Genomic DNA, 25,087 nt, shown 5'->3' on the forward strand with positions numbered 1-25,087 from the left:
TTTTCCTTTGAAATAATGAAACGGGGCGGCTTCTGAGGAGGCAGAGGCGGCGACTGGGCCCGGCGCCATGGCTGGGGGGGGGTGACAATCCCGCCCGCTCGGCGACGGGCGACGCCGCTGCGGGGGCGATCCCTGTCACACACGGGGTGTCCCCCGGCAGCGGGGCCGAAAGGCGGGAAAGGCGTTTCTCCTCAGGACCGGCCCCGCCGCCATCGCCCCTTTAAGCCCGCGCATTCCGGGAGGAGGGGACCCGCTCCCGGCCTGCCCCGCGCTGCAGCCCCGCCCGGGCCGGGCCCATCCCAGCCCCACGGCCAGGCGGGGAGCGGCGGTACGAGCAGCAGCCAGCGAGCCCCTCCGCCGGCTCCGCGCCCGCTCGGCCAGCCCAGCGCCATGGGTGGCGAGCGCCGGGCGCTGTGGCTGGCGGTGCTGTGGCTGTGGCTGGCGGGGCGGTGCGGCGGCGCCATGGACGAGTGCACGGAGGAGCGGAGCGGCCGGCCGCAGCGCTGCATGCCCGAGTTCGTCAACGCCGCCTTCAACGCCACCGTGCTGGCCACCCACACGTGCGGGGCGCCGGCCGAGGAGTACTGCGTGCAGACCGGCGTCACCGGCGTCACCCAGTCCTGCCACCTCTGCGACGCCGCCCAGCCGCACCTGAGCCACGGCGCCGCCTTCCTCACCGACTACAACAGCCCGGCCGATGCCACCTGGTGGCAGAGCCGCACCATGCTGGCCGGCGTGCAGCACCCCGCCGCCGTGAACCTCACCCTGCACCTGGGTAAGGGCCCCCCCGGGCAGAACCGCGCCAGCGGGGAGGCCGCGCGGGGAGGGGCTGAGGGGCCGCCCCGGGTCCTAGCGCCGCCGCTCGGGCTCAGGTTGGTTAAAGGCGGTGATTAGGCGCCGGGGCGGGGGCGCCGAAGCGGGGTTTGGGGGGGTGCGAACAGATCCCGGCTCGGTTTGTCACGGTGAAACGCTCTGGGGTGGCCTCAGCCGAGGGTTGGGTCGTGCGGGGCTGTTCTGAAGAGAAACCGCTAAATTAACGTGCGCCGCGATTAAGTTACGGAAGGCGCGCCCGTCGTTAAGCAGTCGGCGCGGTGAATGCGTTCTGAGCACCTGCAGAACGAGGGGGTGTTTTTCAAGTTTTAGATCCTCCTGCATGACGACAGACAGAAGATTAATACACTGTTTAGAAGCAAAGTGCTTAGCTTATATTTGACTAGTAATTAATAGATACATTGTAAGTAAGAAACTAATCAATTACAACTTAATCAATTATTTCTTGGTGTAGATGTATCCTATGTTAAAAATTTTCAGGGATTGTAATGAATACGTAATAATTACGTGACTATAAGCAACGCAAGAGCATCTAGGCATTGGAGCACTTATGGAGGATGATCCGCAGTGTTCTAATGAAGAATGCCTGCTTAACAGTATAATTGACTTTGCTGTTTTCTTTGTTTCACTTCACCCCAGGCTGCTGGCGTTGTCCTTGGGGACAATCACGGCTGCAAAACGGTGCTTTGTAAACGGGAATTTCAGCCTTCCGCACAGAGGCGAAGCGAGAATGAGTGTTGGAAGGGGTCGCTTGGGGTTGAAACAAAGAAATAAACTTAACATCAAAGTCATTTATACCGTTGAGCAGGCATTCTTCATTAGAACACTGCGGATCATCCTCCATAAGTGCTCCAGCAACTGGCTGCTCTCGCGTTGCTTACATTCGCGCAATTATGACATATTCATTACAATTTCTGGAAGTTTTTAACGTAGGATACATCTATACCAAGAAATAATTGATGAAGTTAGTTATAATTGATTAGTTTCTTACTTACAATGTATCTATTAGTTACTATTCAAATATAAGCTAAGCACTTTGCTTCTAAACAGCGTATTACTTAATATTCTGTCTGTCGTCATGCAGAAGGATCTAAAACTTGAAAAACATCCCCTCGTTTTGCAGGTGGTCAGAACGCATTCATCATGTGAATTGGTTAATGATAGGTGCGTCTTTTGTAACTTAATCACAGTAGACATTAATTTGGCAGCTTCTCTTCAGGGCGCGATGAACCCCAAATTGCGAAGCCCCCAGACTCTGGTTTGGGTGGTGGGAAGGCAGCAAGCGCTGCAGAGAAACGCGTGTGTGCAGATGCACATCTGCCCGCTCTGTGTTCTCTTACACCAGGGCGGCATCGTCTTTTAAATACTAAATACCGTGCGAATTAGGTTTCTCAGGGGCCAGTCAGCGTTACTGCAGGACACGTAACGTTGAGTCAAAAAAGGAAAAGGAGAGTTGTCTCGCTGGCCGGCATTCCCAGGGGTTCCTTTGGGATAAACTATTTTAGCCCTCACTTTGGTTTGTGGACGAGGTTTTGCTTTGCTCTGCTCATCCGCTTATCTAAGCTGTCGTGACATGGAGGAAGGGTGGTTGTTTAGAACTGGAAGACGAGGCATCTAAGGGAAAGTTGTAACCCCAGCTTATATTCTCACATCATTAAATAAAAACTAAAAAACTCGGTGTAACCGGTCATGGTTTCTGTTCAAGAGCTGCTCTTGAACCTGAAGTTTTAGCATCAATAATACATCTTGGGGACATGGTTTAGAGGTGGACTTGCCAGTGTTGGGTTAACGGTTGGACTCTGATCTTAAAGGTCTTTCCCAACCAAAATGATTCTGAGATTCTATCTTGCTTTTGGTGTGATTTAGAGGGTTGTTAGGGGTTGGGGAGCTGGATGTTGGGTTTCACAGCCTGAGGACAGGTGGTGTGAAAGCTCCTGTCTGCCTTTGTGAGATAGAGATGATGGTGCCGAGTCCTGTACGAGGGGTTACCTACTGACAGCATCCACCTGCCCCAGCTCCCGGAGCATCTCACTGACCTAAAAATTTTTATTTGCGTTAGGAATCTTGAAAGAAATACACCGTGTAAGCATCTGTAATCGTTTGCATAAGAAGAGGTAGTTACTAAGGCCTCTTTATCTTTTCTTTGTATGTTGGGGATTTGTATTCAGGACTGGTGGGCTGAGATTTGATCTCAACTTCTTTTGCAATAGAACATCATCGTAATTCTTCGTTATCAAGGTAAAACTTAGTTTATAGGCACGTCTGTATTGGTGCTGCCCTTGAGTCTGTACATCTGTATGTATATGGGTGTTCTTTGAAAAATGATGTTTTTCTGGCATACTGGAGCAAACAGTGCGTTGGGTCCTGGGCTTTGAAGAACTGCGCGCGTTTCTTTGATGAAAACAACCGCATCTTTAAAATACTGTAGCATTGCAACATGATTGTCATTATCACTTGGCTTTCAGGTTTGTTCACAAGCTCCTGTAGCTTTGTGAGTTTGCTCTGGCATATTTTTAGACTAAAGCCTTTTAAGAAGCAGCTGCCTGGCTGACATGCAGATATTTGAGTGTGGCTTTTATTTATTTTTCTTTTTTTTTTCCAGTTAGGTTTTTGGGTGGGGTGTTTCTAGTATAAAGCCTTTTAAGAATCAGAAGCTTGTTACGGGCATGATGGTGGTGGTGGCAGGAGTTAAAGAACACTCATAGTGAAGCATTAAGCTATCGGTGCACGTGCTGTGCGAGCAGCAAATATTCCTGTGAGACTTCGTGTGCGTCGCTGAGGTCATTGCAGGTTGAAGAAGTACCAAAAAGTGCCATTTCAGTCTCAAATGCCCCAAACTCCTCTGCCGCATTGCTCCCGCTGTCTCGCGAAGACTTTAAGCCGTTTTTCTTTGTGTGAGCTTGGATTCTGCATGCCCCCGGCACACCATGGTCTGCAGGACACTTAATTATCAGTATCGGTAAGAAGCAAAGGGGTTGACAAGTATTTGCGTACTTGGTCGGATGTGAACGCGTTCTGGGACACAGGGCTCTTTTATGCAGTTAGTTCTGTGTGATTTTTTTTTTTTTTTGAAGATTAGGCTGTGTGCTCAAACCCGTGTCCTTGTTTGATGCTGCAGTTGCCTTTATTTCTAAGAGCACTGGTTATCCTCAATGGTTAGCGCTGGTTTGCAACGGTTTGGGACTGGCAGTGTCACCTCTGAGCTTCCAGCGTGCAAATGCTGCCCTGCACTGAGCTTTTGGCAGTTTGGGATGTCTTGATTAACATCCAGCAATGTCTGTGTAAATCAGTGTAACATTTTGGAGGAGCCTTCGAAAGGTCAGTAACAGCTGCAGAACTGTGGCCAACACGTGAGCCTGGGTTTCTTTCCAATCTTCTTGCAGTTTACAGCTCAAAACGAGTTTAAAAATGTTTAGTTTTGGGGCTAGATGTTAGCGAAGAGCCTGAGGTAGAAAAGAATACAGCCAGATCGCTATGACTGAGTTAAAGGCTGGGATCCTGGGAGCGTTTAGAAAAGAAATCTGTGCCCAGAAGTCAGGGTGCTCCCTGGGGAGAGTGGGATTGGGGTAATTACCAGTCCCTGCACAAGGAGCATTTGGAGTTATAAAAGCTGCTTCTCTTTGTGTGAGAGGGTATTAAGACCCCCTGAGTAAAGAGTCCTCCCCCATGAGGCCTGGAGACATGAGTTCGCAGCTGTAAATCAGGAGGGGGGAGAGTTGTGGTGTCTGGGTAATGAGGTTAGTGGGCGAGAGGAGGGGGGAGCGCTGCCGTGTCCTTTCTTCCGCTTTTCTCAAAAGTATCCCTCTCCTTTCCCCATTTTTCTAGTTCCTCAGGTTGAATTATTTCTAATTTAGACTTGACCCAACCAGTCTTTCTTTCCCAACGCTGCCCTCCCCCCGCGTTCCCATATATTCCAGGAAGAAGGACTTTGGAGCAGTGGTGCCAGCTTTTAAATAGAAGATGAACGCTGCGGCGTTACGGTACGTAGTTAGTTGACTGCTTTTTCTGAAGCCAGAGCATCGCGTTATTTTTACAGTCTGTGCTGTTTGCTTCTGCCGGGAGCGTTGGGATCGCTCTGGCATCTCCCCGGCGCTTTGTGTGTGTACATTTTAACCGGGCTTTGCTATTTAGACCCCTAACACACCAAAGCAAAGCCATGTGTTAGAGCTGTTCATCTGAACACTGGAAGAAGGGGAAAAGAAATAACACAGAGTATTTTTGGTGCTAGGCAGTGTTGCTGGGCAAAAGGCTGGTATCATTTCGGATGTATCTTTTTTCAGATTGGATTCTTGCTTCTTCCTTCATCAGCTCCAAGTTCTCTGTGCTTTCTGTTGTTTCTACACCTTTTTTATCCACTTTTTCGCATCTGCCTCCCCGTTCCAAATCATCCCTGCTGGAGCCACCTCTCATTTTTTTTCCCCCACCGCTTTTACTCTCTGCTCGGATCTGCTCGATTTCAGCTATCGTGATCCTGGCGTTTTGTTCCTCGGACAAAGGGGCAGCGTCCTCAGCACTGAGAGCGGCTGTGCTTTCATCAACAAGCCTGCGAGGTGGGAGCGGGCCGGGCTGGCCGCCCCTGTCCCCGCGTCTCAGCAGGGACGGTACCCAAGAGATGTGCTGGACCGATGACACCGGTGGGTTCAGCGCTGTCTGGTAGATGGGAAGAGCCGATTCTCACCTCTTCTCTCGCTGCCTGGGAAGAGGAGCCCTGATTCCAAGAAGAAAAATTAAGCCGCTGGTCGCCTTCATTGAAAACCCATTGGCTGTGTTTGTGGGCTTGGACTGCGGTTAGAGCTGGGTATTCCTGCTTTTGAATTATTCTGAAATCCCAGCTGCAGACCAGCTTAGGAACACTTGTCACCAAGCCAGAGGGTCTTATCTGTATAAAATAAAGAAAAACTTGTAAAAAAAATGCTGGTTGTTAGGAGAAACGGATTGCCCATCTCCTTCACCTCCTCCTTTTCTAACCGCTCCGTCCTTTATTTGGCTTTGAGGAGAGCGATGATGCTTGGTTATATATACTTTGTCTGCAAAGCATAGTTTGGGGTATGACTGCCATTTGAAGGCATTTACAAGGAAACCCAGGCAAGGTGCCAGTTCTTTTGCTCAGCTACGGCTTGATTTGCCAGTTGTTTGTAGCAGATTAGATTTTTCTTTTCTTTAGTACGAAAAAGCAGTGCTTGCTGCTTTTTTTTTTTTTTTTTTTTTTTTAAAGGGAGGGCTATAAACTGCGCCTTAAATTAAGCACGTAGTTTCTGCCACTGGGATGCAATCAGTTGCTTTGTTTTATTTAGCACAGCGATGCTGTTAGTTTGCTGGGTTACCTTATTAAAACTTTACGAGGCTGCGGTTCGCTGCCTTCCTGGGGACCCGGCGAGGACACGCGCGGGTGTGAAGTTCTGCGTAGCCACGCCGCAATTTAAAAACTCTGAGAAATGGTGATTACGGTGTTGGGAGCGAGCGTTTCCGACACATTGGCCGGCGTCTCGGGGCACGTTGGGAAGCCCTGGCAGATGTGCCGAGCCCGGGCCGGCCCCGCGCCGCTGCAGCTTCGCCGTGGTATTTGCAGAGCCCTGGGGGGACTCTATTTTAGTTGGTCTGGCAAAGGCTTGATTTACTTTTTGCAGGTTTCGACAGGAGTAGTTGGGAGATCAGGGCTTTTAATGGCCAGCAGTTGTTCGGTGTGGTTATATAAAGTCGCTTTAAAGCTCTTTGTCGCTTCCTGCATGCCCTTTAAATTCCCAGGTTTTCTCCAATTCCTCCATCCTGCGTCTGTCTTGAGACGCCAATGTCACTGCGTGATGCCTTTGGGAATACTATACACAGCAGAGCGCTTATTTTGGGGGATGGAGAGAGCTGGGATTGCGTGGCATTCCGCTGCAAAAACAGCTGCTATTTGTGGTGCTCACCCTGAGTTGCTAGAAGGATTAATCACTGGTTTTGACACAGTCAAATAGTTGCTTTTGTAGGTTCGAAACTTGGGTTCGCTGCTCAGAATTGTCAGCTCGCCGCAAAATTTCTGGCTTATTTGGTAGCGTTTTCTCTTACAGCCCAAAGCTTTGGGAGGTTCTCCCGGCCTCTCTGAGTCTGCAAGTGAAATTCCCTGGCTGCTGCTTCCCCCAGAAATGAAAAATGGGCTTGCTCTGCAAAGAACACGTAGAGAAAATAATTTCCAGCGCAGATGGATGGGAAACTTGGGTCTCCAGTTCACTGTAATTCTTAGCCCGGTGGGGTAAGCTGAGATGTGAGGTCTGGATTGTTAAACTGGACTAGTCGCGTTAAACGTCACCATGGCTGGTTCGTAATAACCTTTGGAAGCTCAGCCTGGGGCTGCGGCCCCTTTGAAGCTCCTGCCCAAGACGGACTGTTTCAGCCCGCTTTTACAAATCTCTTAACCGTGAGATTTTGCTTATTGGTGGCCACCACAGTGCGTTTTTATCAGAAAATATTAGCTTCGTAGTTCACCAATAAATTGCAGAAACCTCGCCAGGTCTGTTGTCCTGCTGCACAAACAGGATTATATTGGGTTTCCCCACGGCCCGTGTGTGTCAAATCGAGCTTTCCAGGCTCTAAGTGAGTAATAAACGCTGGTGCTGGTGTTGAGGACCTGAGGCATCACTATCTGTGTTTAAAACTCCTTGTAATATTAGGACGAGCTCTTAATGTTGAGCCATTTGCCAAGGATGTACTTGAGTTTGCTCTTGTAGTCTGCAGCATCCCGCGAGTAACATTGGGTTTTTAGCAGCGTGCTGGTATGTTGGCGATGTTGGCTGTCACATCAGCGTTGGTAAAAATTCAACTGTAAAAAGGAACAGAAATGGCAGGGTAATTTTATTTAAATGAAAAAAAAAAAAAAAATCAGCCGTAGTCTGTCTTTTTCTACCAGTCCAGCCCTTTTTGGGAGATCGCTTACCGTAAACCCCCCACCCACCAACCAACCCCTTATATATTATTCAGTGATCTTGAGCGTTTTGTTGTGAAACTGGGTGGCAAAGCGCTCCTTGTTTCCATGCTTCTACTTGTTTTAGAGATTCCGGTGCGATAGTCATCAAAGAGCTGTTTCCAGCCTTAATCACGCCCGTGGTTCTGACACAACACAGCTGTGTTCAGTAACGGAGAATTGCAAAATTTCCTCTTTTAGAAATAGTATCCAAAAACGTTTATTGGATTTTTTGTTTTGTTTTCCCCCTGGTAGGTAAGCTAGTACCATCTTGTACGTGGGATGTAGACTTCCAGAAGGCTTGAGGGCTTATTTGCACAGTTGGTTTGAAGGGTTTGTTGGTTTTGTGGGGGAAGGAGATGATGATTTTTTCTTTTCTTTTTTTTTTTTTTTTTTTGCAGCATTTGTAGAGATGGTAGGTTGAGATCTTTCAAAGACCCAGGGCTTGTAGGTTCCCGGGCCAGCTTTCTGTAATGTTCTCGTCTCCATTGTGAACTTGGGTGAGAGAGAAAATCGCTTATCTGACTTGGCTTTGTAGCAGGTCCCGTGTTTTACAGGAGGTCACCAGCCCCATGGCAGTGGAGACAATCCTCAAACTCATTCTTGGAGGCTTGAGATGCCGATCAGGGTGCAGAATTGTTAAACGGCTTTAGGTGAGGCACCTGGGGCTGAAGCGGAACAGAGGAAGACTTGACCCTTGCATTGCTCTTAAACCTTTGAAAAGGAAAGATCGGCTGTGCCCGAGAAGTCTCTTATTATAAATAAAATGTTTAAAAAGCATATAATAAAAATAACATTAAAATAATAATAAAACCGAACAAACCAGCTCAAAAAAAACCTAACCAACCAACCAAAAACCCTAAAGCCTACCAGACATCGCAACCCGCTTGATGGCGGGTTGTTCTTCCCCGGTCCATGTGTGTTGGAGGGGGCAGCGGCTGACCACACATGGTAGCGCTTGGATTACCGACGGCTTGCCCAAAATACTCGTTCCCTCGGCCGAGGGAGCTCTGCGGACTTCGGGGTTGGCAGCAGCCCAGTTCTAAGCACTCTGCTCTTTCGTCTTGCAATTATTTTTTCGAGGTCTGTTTTATAGCTCAACCTGCTTGGCGTTGGAAAAGACCTTGTTCCCACCTCGGTGAGCTGGGGCTCGTACAGCACGTTGTGTTTGGGCTGGTTTGTGGGGGTTTTTTTTGGTGGTGGAGGGAAAAAATATCAAGAATCCTGAACAAACTTTAAAAAGTAAATACATAAATTCTTTTCTTGTTTTTTCAGAAAAATGAATCTTTCTAACCTTCTTTGAGTTAAACATTTAAAAGTCTCAGTCTTTAAGCAAATGGTTGTATTGAACCTCTTCAAGAGGGGTAAACCGGCAGTTTTCTTGGTACTTTCTTAGGCTGTACGTACACGGTTGTGGAGTAGAAGCTGCGTGGCCTGAAAGATACTGTTTGTGTTGGGAATATCTCTTACCGAGGTCAGTGGAATGAAAAACCAGTCCCTTCTGGAAAAACTACCATTAGATACTTCTTGGTATCACAGCATTCAGTGGGGCCGCTTGTCCAAGCGAAAAGAAAACGTTCTCACCCTAGGACTTCTGTGGTCTGCTTCTGATGATGGTGATTATTTATAGTCCTTTCATCTGCGGTTCTTTACGTGCTCCCATCCGGTGGGATTTCGCAGGGGGATGTTCTTCCCGGCAGCTCGCGGGGCTGGTCCCCGGGGAGGCTTCCCAGCTTCTGGAAGAAAAAAAAAGTGCTTTATTTGCGGGGCTGTGGCGTCTCCCTCTGCCCTGCCTCCTGCCCGCGGTTGTGGGGGTGCAGGGCTTGGCCCAGAAACCTCCTTTTATTTTGTTAAAAAGCTGGCTGCCTTCACAGGTCTCGTGGGTCCTGGTCGGACTGACGTAGGACGAGCAGTTTCTCGATGCTGAATCAGCTGCTCAATGAACTAGTGAAGAAGCTGATACTTAACGCTGTGGTTGCTCTAAGCTTGGTGTTTGCTTTACGCTGTGTCCCCAAAAGTAAGACGGGGTCTTATATTAATTTTTGCTCCAAAAGATGCGCTAGGGCTTGTTTTCAGGGGATGTCTTATTTTTCCCTGAACAACAATCTACATTTATTCTTTAACAAAAAAATGAACATTTGTTGAAATACAGTAATGTCATCACATTCTGGAACATCTGTCACATCTGTCCTACTGCATTCTATTGCCAATTAATTTTACTTTTTTACATGTATAGCTGCCTGGACACAATTTAAATAGACTTTTTAAAATGAACTGTAACTAGGGCTTATTTTTGGAGTAGGGCTTATATTTCGAGCATCCTGAAAAATCATGCTAGGGCTTATTTTTGGGCTAGGGCTTATTTTCAGGGAAACAGAGTACTTGTGTTTTCTGGCCCCTCTCCCTTCCTTCTCTGTTCTGAAGCTCCTCGCAGCCTCCCTGGGTTTCATCTCCCTCCTGCTCCTGTTTCCCTGGTACTGAGATGTTCCTGAGGGGGTTTCCCCATCCTGGGGATGTTCTGCAAGATCTCCCGGTGCTTCTGGTCCCAGGAGCAGCCTCTCAGCCCATGTGCCAGCTCCTTTATACACATCTTCAGGCAAGAGGCTGACAGGTCTCATTTTGATCAGACTCGGATGAGAGAGGTACAATGCAAATTCAGAATTGATAAAAGCTTAGTATTATTCTGTAGTTTCCCTCTTGCACGTGGTAGGGTTTGGGAAGGTAGGAAGCCCCTCATTGAAGGACAGGTATAAGTTTTCCAGAGTTGAAGCCTTTATTTTGTCATTAAAAACTAACACTTCTCGCTACTGATTCCCCAGCAGGGTTATGAAGAAAATGCACAAAGCACGGAGTAAAGAGACTTGGGGATGGGGCAGCTGTTGCAGGGGCCGTTCTCAGGGTGAAACATGAACTCTAAGTAAAGCAATGTCCTGCCATCATCATGCAGTGTCTATTTAATGAAATCTCACGTTTTCCCTTTGTTGCCTCCCAGCCTGCTCCCTCCCCTGTCCCCAGCTCACTGGGATTGCTGGTGGAACTGGGACGGCTCTTTGATTCCCCTCCATCTCTGCTCTGCAGGCATGAGTTAACTGATTAGATTAGCGTCATTACACGAGTCACCGCTCTCGTGCTCTCTAAGCGGAGCGGCTCTGCATACATCGTACGTACACCCTCCGTCCCGCGGTCCCCGGGCAGGGGGACGAGCAGGGACATCCCCGGTGCCTCCAGCACAGAGGCAGCTAAACCCGGGTTCCTCACGTGCTGATACAGACACGAGCTTTCTCAGGAGATTCGTAGGACTTTCAAGAAATAAAGGCCTTTTTTGCTTTTATCGTCACTGTTACAAGGAAGTGTATTTAGCGCCGTCCGTTTCTTTTTGGCAGTTTGTCTGAATACACCGCAAGTAGGTGGTTGTGGTGCCAGAGTCCCTGGATTCTGGTTAGGAAGGGAAGCTTGTGGTTTTTTGTGAAGGGCTGATATTTCAAATCATGGTAAATACCTCTAGGAAATGACTAATTGACTGACAGAGCTACAGCTCTGAAACCGGAGTTCTCTTGCAAGTGACCTTAGTTATTCTCGTCTGTCAGTATCTCAAAAAAGCAGGAATAAACGGCGCCTTTTTGCTTTTCCAGAATTACATTTCTGTAAAAAGTTGAGGCCATTGGGTGACGAAAAAGTTGCTAGAAGTTGGCAACGTAGACGATGAGTGAGCATCTGGCTGCAAGTCTGCAGGACGAGACTCTGGAGAGCAGGCAGGAATAGCAGTTACGGGTTTTGGGCAACTTAAGGTGCATTTTCCCCACAACAGATACCATCGTAGCCTTATTTTTCTGTACTTCCTCTCCTTGTGATGCGTAGGAGCCGCATCAGGAGAAGCCCATACCTCTTGCAAGCTGCTGGGAAGACAGTAAATCCTGAAATTGGGGCACCCCTTGCACCCCAGGTGGGTTCTGTCTGTCCCCCGGCAGAGTGCTGCCAGTCTTTGAGTACGGAGCACACAATTTCATGAAAAGTTACCTAGGAAGCATTCTTGAAGGACCTTTAGTTTGGTATCCACCGATACGTTTGGAAATCTCTAGGAAAAGGCGTTTGCTACTCTGAAAGTACATGGGCAGGACACTGGAAGATTCCCAAAGTTGAGTTTGTTGCCTTTCTGTGCTTTATTTCTCTGCAAATTCAAGCAAAAACATGGCAGTAACAATACCGATGGTGGTGGTTGGGGTGTTTTTTGTTGTGTTTCACTTATTTATTTTTTTTAAATGACAAATCATGTTTTACTCCTAATTCGTAGCACCTACCCTGATGCAGCTGCAGCAATGGTCACTTGCGAGTCCCGCAAAGCTTGAGAGCTTTGGTTACAGCCCCCCGTAAAGCTCCTGTTTGTGTCGGGAAAGGAACTGGACTGGCTTTCTGGTGCACTTGAAGTAGTCGGTTCTGGCTGCTTTGCGCTTTCTTATTCACCAAATTAGCGGTTAATTAGCTGGATGTGCAGTTACAGCAGTGCTATGGTCTCGGCTGCTGACGCTGATCTTTGCCTGGATGGTGTTGCTAGCTGTTATGTAGAAGAGGCTACAAGTATTTTGTAGGAATCTCAGTTCTTCCTGTTGCAAAACCTCATACCAAATATATCTCCTTGTTAATTTGGCTGTGAATTGATGGCCTTTTTCATGCCATCCATTCAGTCTGTGGCACGTTCTTCTGTGAACTGCATGGTAAAAAATTAACATGCTGCTCTGGTGGCTGGGAGGGACCCTGTCTGCCAGCCTTTCTGTCCTCTGGATCCTGCTTTTTTAAAAAATTTTAATTGCGTTGCTTCCACCCTTAAAGTCGATGTTAACTTGAGAACAGTGGGAGGGAACGACCTGTGTTTGGGAAGGGTGATCGCATCGGTGGGAGTGGTATCAAGTGCTTATACAGGGTATAGAGAGGGCTTAGGAGAAGAGAGGTGGCTCAGCAAAATGAATAGGGTCTGGAGTCGTTAATCTGCGTCGTTTCCCAGAAAATTTAAACTGTGCCTGGCTAAATTGTGTGAGTCTTTGAACCTCACAGCGGTGCTGGCGGCCCCGCTGGCTTTTGTCCTTCCTGCGAAAACGCAGCTGCCTGGTCCGGGCATCCCCACGTGCTCAGCATCCCCGCTGCCTCCTCCATCCTGCCGCAGAAAGCTGCTCACGGCTTTGGGGAAACTGCAGGAAAATGGAAGAAACCTCAAAAAAAACCCCAAGTTGGTGCTGCCGTTCGCATCCTCCACAGGACCAAAGTGTAGGGTGTTCGGTTCACGTCTTTGCTCCCTGTGCGTAATCAGCGTAACACGGGAAAACTTGCTTTATCATCCCCCTCTGAGGAGTGACGCGTGTCCAGACTTGCTGAAGAAATTTGCTGGTAACAGTCCAAAATGCAAGAGGGGCATGTGCTCCCGTAGCCGTATGTGGTCTGCAGAAACGCTTGCTTTATTCAGGTAGCTGTGCTGGCTGCTCCAGGGAAGCTTGTCTTGAAACATATAGCTATCTATCAGCTTTTGCTTTTTTTTCCTTGCTGATGTTTTCAAGTCAGCTTTCAGCACAGGTAACTCGGCAGAAAAAGTAATGGATTGCGAAAGGTTTTGGTTGGGAAGTAGGCATGGAGGCTGTGAAAGGTGTTTTACATGGAGCAGTTGCTTCAGGTGATGCTACGAGGTGTCTTGCGGGGTCTAAACCAAGGACAGCCTCACTGTGCTTTAAAAATAATAATAAAAAAAATAATCCATGGTGATTTTCTGACTGTCCTCTGTCCTGCTGCTTGAGGTGGATGCTAACACCACTTCTTTCTTCTTGCATCTGCCTTCTGAGCTGTGAGAAGGGATGGGAAAGGCAAGAGCCTCCAGGGCGAGTCATGATGGTTTTGCATATTGTGGAGTGGAACGTCATACTCTTTATATCCTAGAGTTAATGATTTTTTAATTAAGTTCTAGTAGCAGAGACTTGCTTTAAAGTGTAAGCAAGCATTTGTAGTTGGAAGAGCTCTAGCTCTGCATGGTTTTCTCACATCCTTGGGAAAGGCAGGTTTAAAGATTTCTGAAGGGGAGGAAAAGATTACTGCTCATTCTAAATCAGCAATTAAAACGGGATTAATAAGTAATTGGTAAGGCACTCCTGGAGTGTCTTCCAACAACCGCGCCTAGAGGACACATGCCATTTTGTTTCTTTGAAGGATGCTACCAAGGTAAAACAACCAAATCGACATTAAACATCTTCCTTTCAGTACAGGGTGTTAAAAGAAGGGAGATTCAGACTAAGATACAAGGAAGGAATTTTTAGCTCCTGAGGGTGGTGAGAGCCTGGCCCAGGTTGGCCAGAGAGGCGGTGGATGAACCATCCCTGGAGACATCCCAGGCCAGGCTGGACGGGGCTCTGAGCAACCTGAGCTGGTGCAGATGTCCCTGCTCAGGGCAGGGGGGGCACTGGGGGAGCTTTGAAGATCCCTTCCAACCTGAACTGTTCTGTGATTTTTCCAAAATGAAGTATAAGCCATAAGGATGAGCTGTAGGAAGCTCAGGCTTTTGTTCTGGGTGCTCAAATACTTGCCGCGAGTCTCTATGCTTCTGTCTTGTGCATCTGCTTCATCCCCTCCTTCCTCTTCCGCCAGCCCCCAGGCTTTCAGGCTGACAGTCCTGTGGCTTGTGTCCCGTTGCTGTGACAACAGGTTACAAGGCAGAAGGAGAAGACTGTCGGTGTCCTGGTGTCCCTGCAGAACAGCTGTCCCGCGGCTCGGCGGGGTGCTAGCAATTTGGGGGGCAAGGAATGAAAGGGTGGTGGCTTCACGTCTCCCAAGGTACGCTGGCTTCTCTGAGCCCTGCCCAACTCACCGCAGCTGGGGGCAAGGAATCACATCAGCTCGCTTGATTAAGTCCCAGCGGCTAATTTGATGGAAAGATAACCTTTTGGTGGCCTTGGTGGGGACGTGCCTGAGGCCACCGGAGTGCTGGGTGGTGGGGAGGAGGCACCGAGGATGCACAGCCTGGGGATGGGCGTCAGGCTGACACCAGTCGCAGATTTTGAAAACGCCTTAGAACTTTTCTTTTTCAGAAGGATTGTTGTGATAAGGTGAACTCAAAGCGAGGGCTTTGGATTCTGGGAAGCTACTGTGAGCTTTAAAAGCCCGAACTTTTGTGAAAGGAAGGAAATGAGCAATCTGAAATTTCCACTTTTGTGCCTTGCACATGGATCAGCTCATTAGTTGAAGTAAGAAACCTGAGGAAAAGATCCAGAGAGAGATTAGAGAGCATTTTTGGGGAAGAATTGTCAAAGACATTACATTCTAACTTAAAACACTGAATTCTTGTAGAGTTTAACTTTATGCCTTTATTTGGAGATTCAGCTGTCCTATCTTGTTTTAGCTGACTTTGTGTGAGCAGAAATAATGAGACTTGTTTGTTTTGGTTTGTTGGGGTTTTTTTTGTTGTTTTGGTTTTTTCGTGTGTGTGTTTTTGTGTTTGTTTTTTGTTTGTTTGTGTTTTGTTTTTTAAATAACCCATTAAAATAAGTGGGCAAACTGATATTTATGCAGCTGCCTGACTATCCTGGAAGCAGATTCAAGGGCAACAGATTGATCTATAGTGGAAAATGACTTGATAAACAGTCCGCCTGTTTGTGTTTTTCAAAGCTATTCATCACAAAGAATTATTTTAAAAAGACTAATGTGAGACTAAACCTAATTTTCATAAATGATGCTGAACATTGAGGTGGTGCATCCCAATGCAATTAAATTTATAGGCTTACTCAGAATTAATAACGCCGTAATTACTTGCTTCTCTCTTTATGGGCTTGGAGTTCCCATAGTGATGGATGGCGTAGGGCCCGTAAATGACTTTTGTGCCACTGATACTCGTTGCATATCTAAGAGTTAAACATGCGGCTGAAGGAGAGAAGGGGGCTGGATCGTCTCAGCGATTTGGGTTAATTACTAGAACAGCTTGTGCGGAATTATTGTTCTTTATGTGTCAGACTGGCTGGGCTGATGTTGCGTCAGCGTTTCTTTTGTTAAAAGGCTTCCTAAGAGATGAAAAGTTGGCATACACCTCTCCTAGGAGGAGGTTTTCCTGCAGGTCATCTGCCACCTGTGCAGAGCTGCTCGTCCAGCCAACGGGGTCAACCAAGGAACAGCGAGAAATCCTTGTAGAATGTAGCTATAAAGATGGTTACGCCTTGTGTTGTAGGGACAAAAATAAACGCCTTTTGCCCCTGCAAATGAACTCATTAATCCTAAAATGAGGTTTTTTCTTTTTTTTTTTTTTTTTTTTTAATGCAACTTTCACCTACTTGCTTAATCCTCAGTGCCTGGAGGAATGGCAAACGAGTTTAGCATACCTGAGGGCTTTTCTTACTTTACACAGGTCTCCCTTTAGTAGGTGTCCTGTGCCCACACAGATAAAGCTGAGCGAGCAAACCCCCGGAGGGATGCATTTTTGCACCGGAGGGATGCATTTTTGCACCGGTACGCAGCAGTTCCTGCCCAGGCGCCTCTTGCTGGCAGGATCCAGCCGGGAGGTGCCTCTGATGTGCTCGGAAGAGGTGGGGTGATCACATTTTGGGGGTGCTTGGGCACAGGTCGTTACTATTTTATCCCTGCAAGGGATGTTTTGGTGGTGATGCCTGACGGCAGAGCACGAGGAGGGATGCTCGTCCGTCACATCACCGAAAGCTGCTTTGCGAGCGCAGGCACAGTTTTGTCGTGCAGCTTCATCCCTCCCATTTGGGGGGAAAGGCATTGAATAGTCAGCTCTCTCCACGCCAGGTAATGCTTGAAAACGGTCCAAAACGGGCTTGGTTTGAAAAGCAGCGTGAAGTCACTGCGGTACATAAGCCGCAGAGTCCTGCTGGGAGTTCTGGAGCGCTCAGCCCTTCCTTCCTGCTGGGAGAAAGACTGGAAAACCTCCGGGTCGTTTTATTTTTTTTTTACGCTAAATGCGTAGTTTCCTTCCAGCGCCGCGAGTTGGTGGCTGTTTTGGAGCAGGGGTGTCTTCAGCCCGAGCACAAGCGGAATCCTGCAAGCAAAGGCATGTTCGCCAAGACAGCGTGCGCACATGTACGTAGTCCAGCGGGTTGTTAAGGCGCTTTGTGGACGCTCAAGATTTACAGCACGATCCCAAGGAAAGTTAAAGGGATTAGATACATCTAACGAATAACGGGCTGTTTAAGGTCAGCCGTATCCTGTATAGCGCCTGTTATCTGCGGCAGCTGTAGCAGATGATGCCTATTCCATCACACGAGCGTATCGCTCCTTGGCCTTTGCATCGGATTCGACTCCGTCATGTCCTGTCGTGCTCCCAGGTGATCGAGCACCAGTTTTTAGCATCTCTCCTGCCTCTGAGGCCGGTGTACGTTTGCAGCTCAGTAACCCCTGCAACGCATTTGGGCTGCTGAAGGTTACAGCTTGTGCTCGTGGTAATCCAGACGGCCCGGAAAAAAAAGCTTTGTTTGATTCTTTTAGTTGTGCTTCCTCTAGATTTATTAAATAGTTGTCCTTTGCGTGGATGGAAAATGTTAAAAATAGAAGTGCTCAAGGCAGGGCTATTGTGTTGGCGTTGACAGGTTTGCTGGACGCTGGAGCACTCCTTGTATTTTAAGAAGCCCCGGGTTTTGGACGGAGTTGCTCTCTGATGTCGTCGTGACCCCGCACTGAGGAGCTGCTTTTGTGAGCTAAGAAAAGATGATCTTTTAGATAAATTAGTTTTTTTAGTGTGCTACCATTCACTAGGTAGTGCGATTATTGCAAATAATAGACTCAAGCTTGGGATTTTTGAAGAATTGTTGCCTTTTGTAATTAAGAGGCACCAACTGCAAAGCTAGTCGGTGAAAAACAACCTGAAATAATAGCTGATAGACCATTTGCTTTTTGGTACAACTCTTTCCTCTACTAAAAATCTTTTTTCCTGTCCCATTGCTGTGCAGGCAAGCCCATATGTGTAAGGGAATACAGCACAAGTGATGATACAGGGGAAATAATGACTCTGTACTGATCTCTACCGTGCACCAAATAAGTAAATTTCTGCCATTTCCTTCCCCCTAGTAGCTGTAACCACTACAAAAACTGATTTTTTTTTTTTTTTTTTTTTTTTTTCCCGGACCCCTAACTTTTGCTGTGCTTGCCCCATAGGACAAACATAAATGTAAAAAGCTGTGGTGTGTGTGTGTTTGTTTGGGTTTTTTTAGTTGGCTTTCCCAAAATGGTAGGAATAAGGGAGGGTTTTGCTGAAGTTCAGGTTTTAGTTTCAGGTTTTCTCCCTTGACGCTGCACAGGTTTTATTTTTTCCCTCCTCATGTGATTAGGATTCCCTCTGATTCAGTAGAATCGTCTAATCTTCAAGGCCCCAGCCCAGCTGGGGAATGTGTATTTTGATAAGGAGCAATTAAACGGTGCTTCCTCACCCAGACTTGGAATGATCCCAAAAATCAGATCACACGGGAGGATGCTCCTCGACTTGTGCAACAGATGGTTGTACTAATATAAAGAGGTGCTAAGAAGTGCATATTAAAAAAAAAACAAAAAAAAACCCCAAAAAAACCTGCTTCATGAAAATAACCGCGTTACTTCATGCCACTTACTGGTTGTGCTTTTATTCCAAGCGTGCGAAACTTTCGTTTTCTGGACGTGGTAGGTGCGTGGCGTGGAACACCGTTCCCTGACTTCACACGGTAAAATGGGTTCAGAGTGAGTGCATACGTGTACTTTCCGCCTTCAGAAATTAAGTGTAAATGCTGGAAAATTATTTTAATATTTCTGGAGGTTTTTACTTGAAGAACAGGAGTCATTTTCGACTGCCGTTAAAAAGTAACGGAGAGAGACTCTAAATTGTGTTTTTGGGGGTGAGAAAATGCTGTTGTGGTCTGAGGCTTTTTTGGAGTTCAGATGAGTAGTTTGCTTCTATAAGCCTCTTTTTTTTTAAGTTTCTATTTATCCTTGTGGTTGTGAGTTATGAAATATTCGCTGTCATAGGTCACAATACTTCTGTGCTAAATTTGGGAATATAGCTGGCAGCTTGCTTTTTCCCTGGGAACCTTCTTGTCTGGTTGGTACAGAAAACTTTAGCGACTTAGCTGGTGGGGGAAAGAAGTTCTTAGTTTCATTCTTTTTTTTTAAATTATTTTTTTCTCTTCTTTTTTTGCTTCCACTGCTTTTGCATCCTCCACTGCCATGGAAGAAATCAAGACTCGAAGCCACTGAGCTGTCACAGCTACTTTTGATTTTCAGTGTCGTGTTTGTCTTGCCTCTGCTGCGCGAGGCTCTTTTCCTCTCTGTGGTTTCTCATGGTTTTCTGCCAAACCTCCGTATTTCGGCGCTGCCCGCAGCTTCGCACCAGCTTGGGAATCTCCACACAGTTGTTCTTTGCTTTTCGTGTGCAACAGAGGCACAACTGCGCAGGGTGTGAAATTGTAGAAAGTGATGAAAAAATCTGTGAAAGAGACTTAGGGCTTTTCTGTGCTTCTTCCCAGCTTTTTGCGTATAACTATTTTGCATTTTTTTAAAAAAATCATACTTTTTTTTTTTTTTTTTCCCCCTATGGTATTATAGCTAGTCAAACTTTTTATTTAAGAAAAGAAAAAAGGCATACCCAGAGATTAGTGATCTTAACCTGGCTGCTTGTGCCTGGACCTTGATTACCTTGTCAAATGACGTGGCTTCTCTTCCAGAGGCAGCAGGAAAAACCAAGCTACTCTTCATGCCTTTCATTAAAACTTCTCTCCAAAAGCAGGTGGGGAAACATTTGGTGGTAGAACACAAAAAAGGAACCTGGCTGATCCTATTGTTTCTGGGGCTTTCCTGTCTAGTCAGGCTGGCTTTCAAGTATTTGTCCTGCTCCTTACCAGGACAGTGCTCTTGCACTCAGCTGCAGGGTTCTCGCCTGTCCCTCTGTGTCCGATCTGTGATTTGCCTTCTGTTTTTGAAAATATTCACATCAGTTTTGAAGGATCAGAGGGAAACCTCTCTGCCCCTGCCTTCGAGCAGCAGCCCATTAAAAAAGACAAATCAAACCAAAGAACAAAAAAGGGTATTTAGTTCTTGTTCCTGGCGATTCCTGGCTTTGTCCTTTCACGCAGCTCCATAGCACCCTGCTCCTTTTTGCTCTCCCTGGGTCCACCTGAAACCTGGAGATGTCCTTTTGTGTGTGTGAACCTTATGGAAAAATAAAATAAAATCTTCCCGTTGTTACGGGTTGCTCTGGGTTTGGCTTTTGGGCTTCAAGTGAAGACTTCTTTATTCCTCCCAAAGTGGTGCGTGCAGCATCATTTGCAGCGCTGCTTGCTCTGAAAGCAAACTTCTTCCAGGGAGCTGGGGGCTCTCAGCTGGATGCTTCCTTCCTAACCTCTTGAGAAGAGCAGAGTACTCTCAGCTAAACCAAGTTTTGCCAAAATAAGCATTCTGCCTTAAACCAGTAATGTCACCAGGAGCGCTTCTGGCTTTAAAGCTGTAGGAAGGGAAGCTGCAGCTTGATTATATTTTCTTTTTTTTTTTTTTTTTTTTCTTTAAAGCACAGGCCTGGATTGCGGAGATAAGGTTTCAAGTTCCTGATCCAAAGTGAACTGGTAGGCAAGACGCCAAATCATTTTTCTTGAGCGTGGCGTATTTTTGTGTGTCTCCCCAGCCTACCCGGAGGGTGATGCCAGTGTCCTACAGACAAGGTGGTGATCTCCAGCGTGGAAAACTCACGGTTTTGTTCCTGCAAAACGTCAGGGCCGCTTTGTTTCTGTCCCCAAAAAAGAACAGAAACAAACTGCAAAACCTTGGAGGTTGCTATGAAACAGAACCGTCTTCCCCTTGGCTCTGTTAATAAAGCGTTTAAATACGCTCTCTGCTGAGTTCCCTTGCTGCTGCTGGTGGGGCGCAGTATGTGTATGTCTGATTTAGTAACTTCCCTGCAGAAAACACGATGCTGTTTGCAGAAGGACCACGTACTGGGTCCCTTCGAGGCCCGAGTTTGGCTGCTGCTGCCCCCGTGTCCGCCAGGCTCAGCCTTTCAGGTCTGGCTTTGCAGAGCGGAGCTCAGCGGAAGGACGTGGAGCCAGTGCAGAGAACTGCGGCATCTGGTTCCACCTGTGCTGCTCGGCAGCAGTCCCCTTCATTTCAGATAATTTGTGTAAAAAAAAAAAAAAAAAAAAAAAAAAAAAAAAAAAAAAAAAAAATTAAAAAAATTGGACTTGAACAAATCTGTGCTATGAAGGGAAACAGCCCAAATGAGGAAAGCTCTCTGCGTGCTTCTCAGCCCTTTTGGATCCCTGCGCGTACCATGAAGTGCCAGAGGAGGTTTAAATTAGATATTAGGAAAAATTTATTCCTGGAAAGGGTTGTTGGGCATTGGAACAGGCTGCCCAGGGCAGTGGTGGAGTCACCATCCCTGGAGGGGTTTAAAAGATGCAGAGATGAGATTCTCAAGGACATGGGTTGGAGGTGGACTTGGCAGCGTGTGGTTAACGGTTGGACTCGATGATCTTAAAGGTCGTTTCCAACGAAAATGATCCGATGTTTCATGACAATCTTGATTTTTCAGGTAGCGATCATAAAGTGGACTGCTGGTTGTTAAGCATCAAATATAAGGTAACTTCTCAGAAAACACTGGTTTGAGTGGTTACATCTGTTTAACATGGAGAATAGTGCCTTAAGGAAAAACACTAAGTGACTTGAAAGAAGAAAAAGGAGAGGCAGAATCAGCGAGGTTTTTGCCAGCTCACTCATTTTCTGTAGCTGGCAACTTGGGAACATCTCCGTGGTGGTGCAGAGAGGACGCTGGGCAGGATCAAGGGATGTCCTGTTGCCCGTGCTCTTCCTTGTGGTGGGACGTGCTTGCAGGGTCTGTGGACTTGGTGCTTCTCTACCTGTACGCTTTCTTGTTAATTGATACTTTCTGCAGACCTTTGTACTTGCTTTCAGGAAGCAAAACCTAATAGACGAGATTACAAAGCCGCGTTAAGAAATGACCAGCGGGTGCTGTGCAAACCTCTGTTGCAGTAACCGTAGCAGTGACTGGAAGGTGTGAATTGTCCTGTTCTCCAAAATGGGTTGTTAAAACCCAAATCTGAAAGGTGCCAGTGTTGTTTATGCCCTAGAGCAAGGGACTGATTCTGACATGCGGTAGAGACGAATGTGCAAGATGAATTCGGCACAATGAGTGTTAAGAATATAAGGAGTTGGCCTCTTGCGGGTTGGTGTGATGGAACAGCTATTGCATCCTCTACAGGAGCTCGGAAAGGACCTGGAAAGCCTTACTTCTGTGTCTTTCTTCAGGGCTTTGAAGTTTTAAAATAGTGGAAAGTAAAAGGAGGTGGGTAGGAAAAAACCCTCAAATGAGATTTTTCCCTTCAGACAATTGTGAAGCCCTCTCCCCTCTTCATCTTCCCTGGGCCGGTTTTTACTAATGTTGGTGGCAAGCTTAGCTCTGAATTTGGGTTTTGCTGTTGTTTTGTAAAGCAGGAGTTGTAGTAGAAATGCATCTCAAGAAAAGCAGGCTGGAGGGGTTGCATGTGGGCGCTGGATGCCTGTGGATTTTTATATAAATTGACACATCCTTTTTTCTGTCTTGTTACCTCCTGACCTAATAGCTGCAGTTTCTGGTTATATTCAAGATCTGAAGACTGCTAGATTTATTTGTTTCAATCCTCCATTGTTCAGGATGCCAACACATTGAAAATCAAGAATGGGTTTGACACACAGCTGAGGTTTCCATGGGTGATTTTTTTTTTTTTTTTTTAATTATAGTGGTGTTTCCCACACAGTACCTGTGGTTCTGCATCAGTTTGGGCAACGCAGCAAGCTGAAATCCCACCAGCAACGGACGGTCATCAGCACGTCCAAGGGTTGCACGGAGATTGCAACGTCTCGGGCTCACCCGTGAGGTGTATTTGGGGCTGGAAATGGGGGAGCTGCTCGCGTGGGCCCGTTTTGATCCATTTACCCCTGCAGATGGGATGCGTACGGCGCTGAAGCGCGGTTCAAAGGGCTGGAAGGCTGGGCAGGGGCAGTCGGGAGGAACAGATGCTGCTTATTTCTGGAGTTACAGTGTTTTCTGTCCTACCGCCACCCCCTGCGGACAGATGAAATGATTTATCTTATTAATTCCAGAGACTTCTGTAAACAGAATGTGTAAATACGTATAAACATACGCTCGAAGTGCATGTCTGGGAGCAGTGGTTTACAAAACTTGGTTCCAGCCTCCGGGCAGAGGAGGAGAAGTGGGAGAAGGAGCTCAAGCACCAGTTGCTGCTTGTCTTTGCTGGAGTCCCTCTTCTGGAGCAGCACCCTGAGCCTTCGCTACCCAGGGCAGGGTCACCCCAGCTTTTTCTGCTGGGCTGGGAGGCTTAAAGCTCATCTTGGGAGCCTGGAACAGAATGAGCTGTTGTGTCGGGGTGGGAATGAATCCTGGTCATGGTTTCATCTGCCTTTTCCATCCTTGGGAGGCTTACCTCGTGCCAGTCTCCCTTTCCAGGGCAGCATCCCTGTTTTTACTGATATTTTTGTTTATAGCTGGTGTTGACGAACTCACGAAGGGTTGATGTTGTCAGTGAAGTGGCTTTATGCCACTCTGCACTGGGAGTGATGGGAGGAGCCCTGCCAGGCGTGGTGTTTGGGGTACTTTGACCATCTAGTTGGAGGTTTGACCTTGGCAGAGCAAGTGATGTGAAAGCCGTTTTCTGCCCTTCGTTGCTGAGCTTCGGGTAGTAAATTCTGCCGAATGCCAGGAGGGCGCTCACTGTTTTTTCTAGTAAGTTTAACGGGGTTTGGATGGAGTTGCCCGTCCCAGGACAGCTGTGAAAACCGCAGTGTCACCTCAAAGTGAGGGCAACGTATTAATGTGGGAGCTCAGCTGTGGGGTGGCTGCGCTACTATTAATATTCAAGCTCTGAAGTTGTTATCCCAGATGTCTTTTAAAATGCAAGGAAAAGAAGAAAAAAAAAAAAAACCCAACCCTGTTCATATTCCTCACCTGCAGCCAAGAGGGTATTTTGATGCTTGGTGGGTTTTCTGGGAGAGGGAAGAAAGAGGCTCTTGGCCGCATTGAACTGAGAGTAGGGTATAGGACACAGCAGTGCAGTGATGCTCCTAAACTCAACTTGCCCCTTTTCAGCGAAGGAAAAAAACAAAACAAACAAGCAGCTGTCTAAGATGCATTCCTGGGATTAAAAATGAGAGCACTTGTTGGAGTATGGGGTAGGCTTGGAAAGGTTTTAGGCTTCAAGATTTGCTTGCGGTGAGGAGGGAAAAACAAGTGCAGTCACTTTTCATCAGAGGTTAGAAAAAGGATTTCTCGAGAAGCTCTGTTGGCATCTGTGGTTTTTAATCTCTTTTAAGAAGTGAAGAGCTAATATTTTCGGATGACACAGCCGCTCAAGTTAGTGCTAATGAAGTCGGTTACCTGGTTTCTGAGGAATTTCAAAAGGCTGCAGCAAGATCAGGTTATTCAGCAGCGCCTCGGCAGATGAAATCCCCCAGGGATGTGTTTAGTGTTGCACAATAAAGGGGAAATGTTTGAGCTATGTGTTTATATTGATGAGATCTGAATTAACCCTGGGAAAAACACTTAGGCGCGTGTTATTGGGTGCGCCTCCGCTGGCAGGTGGGATTAATTGCGTCTTGGCTCTTGTTTTAGTAATGGAAGATATAACCAAGTGAGAACAGGAATGTCCAGCGGCTACTACATCGTTATCGCTGTGACTGCTCCGCAAACCTCGTGCGAACTCTGTGACTCTTGAGACCTCTCTGCTGGTTGGAGTTGGCGGTCGAATTTAAGAAGTTATCGGAGAAATGAGGGGGTTGACAGCATGGACTGAACTTCAGGAAGCTGCAGAAGGGGAGGAAAAATTTTGGAGGTGGAAAGACTTGAGATGGAAAAAATCAGTGTAGGAAATGGCATCCTTTGCTGTAGTGTAGACAACACCGCCGCAGGGTAATTTGGGGAATACCATAGTGAAGTTGGGGATCGCTGCAGCCCCACTGGGCTCTAGCAGGAGCACCTGGTGCAAAATAATCTAATTCAGCATGAACTTATGCTGTACATGATTCATGACTTTACGCTGAGTAACAGTTAAAGCTCTTTGGATTGTGTGTGTGTTTGTTTGTTTGAGTATACAGGCTCAACACCCCTCCCTACCATTTTCTGAAACTGGGATGGGGTGAGTGGTAATCTCAATACTTACTAAAAGGAGCAAAGTATTCTAAAACACTGAAGAATGCTAACGATTAAGCCAGCAGCACAATGCTTTAATTTAATGCTGAATAATACCCTAATAAATTTTAAATATTAAGTGCTCAAATGAATTTTAAAAGTCTTCCATTTATGGGTTTTGTTGG

At 47.0% G+C, this 25,087-nt stretch overlaps 1 protein-coding gene across 1 annotated transcript in view; it reads left to right on the top strand.

Moving 5' to 3' along the window:
- The first annotated feature begins 292 nt into the window (after window positions 1-292).
- LAMC1 (laminin subunit gamma 1) overlaps window positions 293-25,087 on the top strand; it is a 66,735-nt gene continuing 41,940 nt past the window's right edge. Inside the window, exon 1 of the mRNA XM_065649120.1 lies at window positions 293-775. Coding sequence (XP_065505192.1) covers window positions 391-775 — 385 coding nt within the window. The 5' untranslated portion in view covers window positions 293-390. The remainder of the gene's footprint in view (window positions 776-25,087) is intronic.

Source organism: Caloenas nicobarica, chromosome 20, assembly GCF_036013445.1.
Source record: "Caloenas nicobarica isolate bCalNic1 chromosome 20, bCalNic1.hap1, whole genome shotgun sequence".
NCBI lineage: Eukaryota > Metazoa > Chordata > Aves > Columbiformes > Columbidae > Caloenas > Caloenas nicobarica.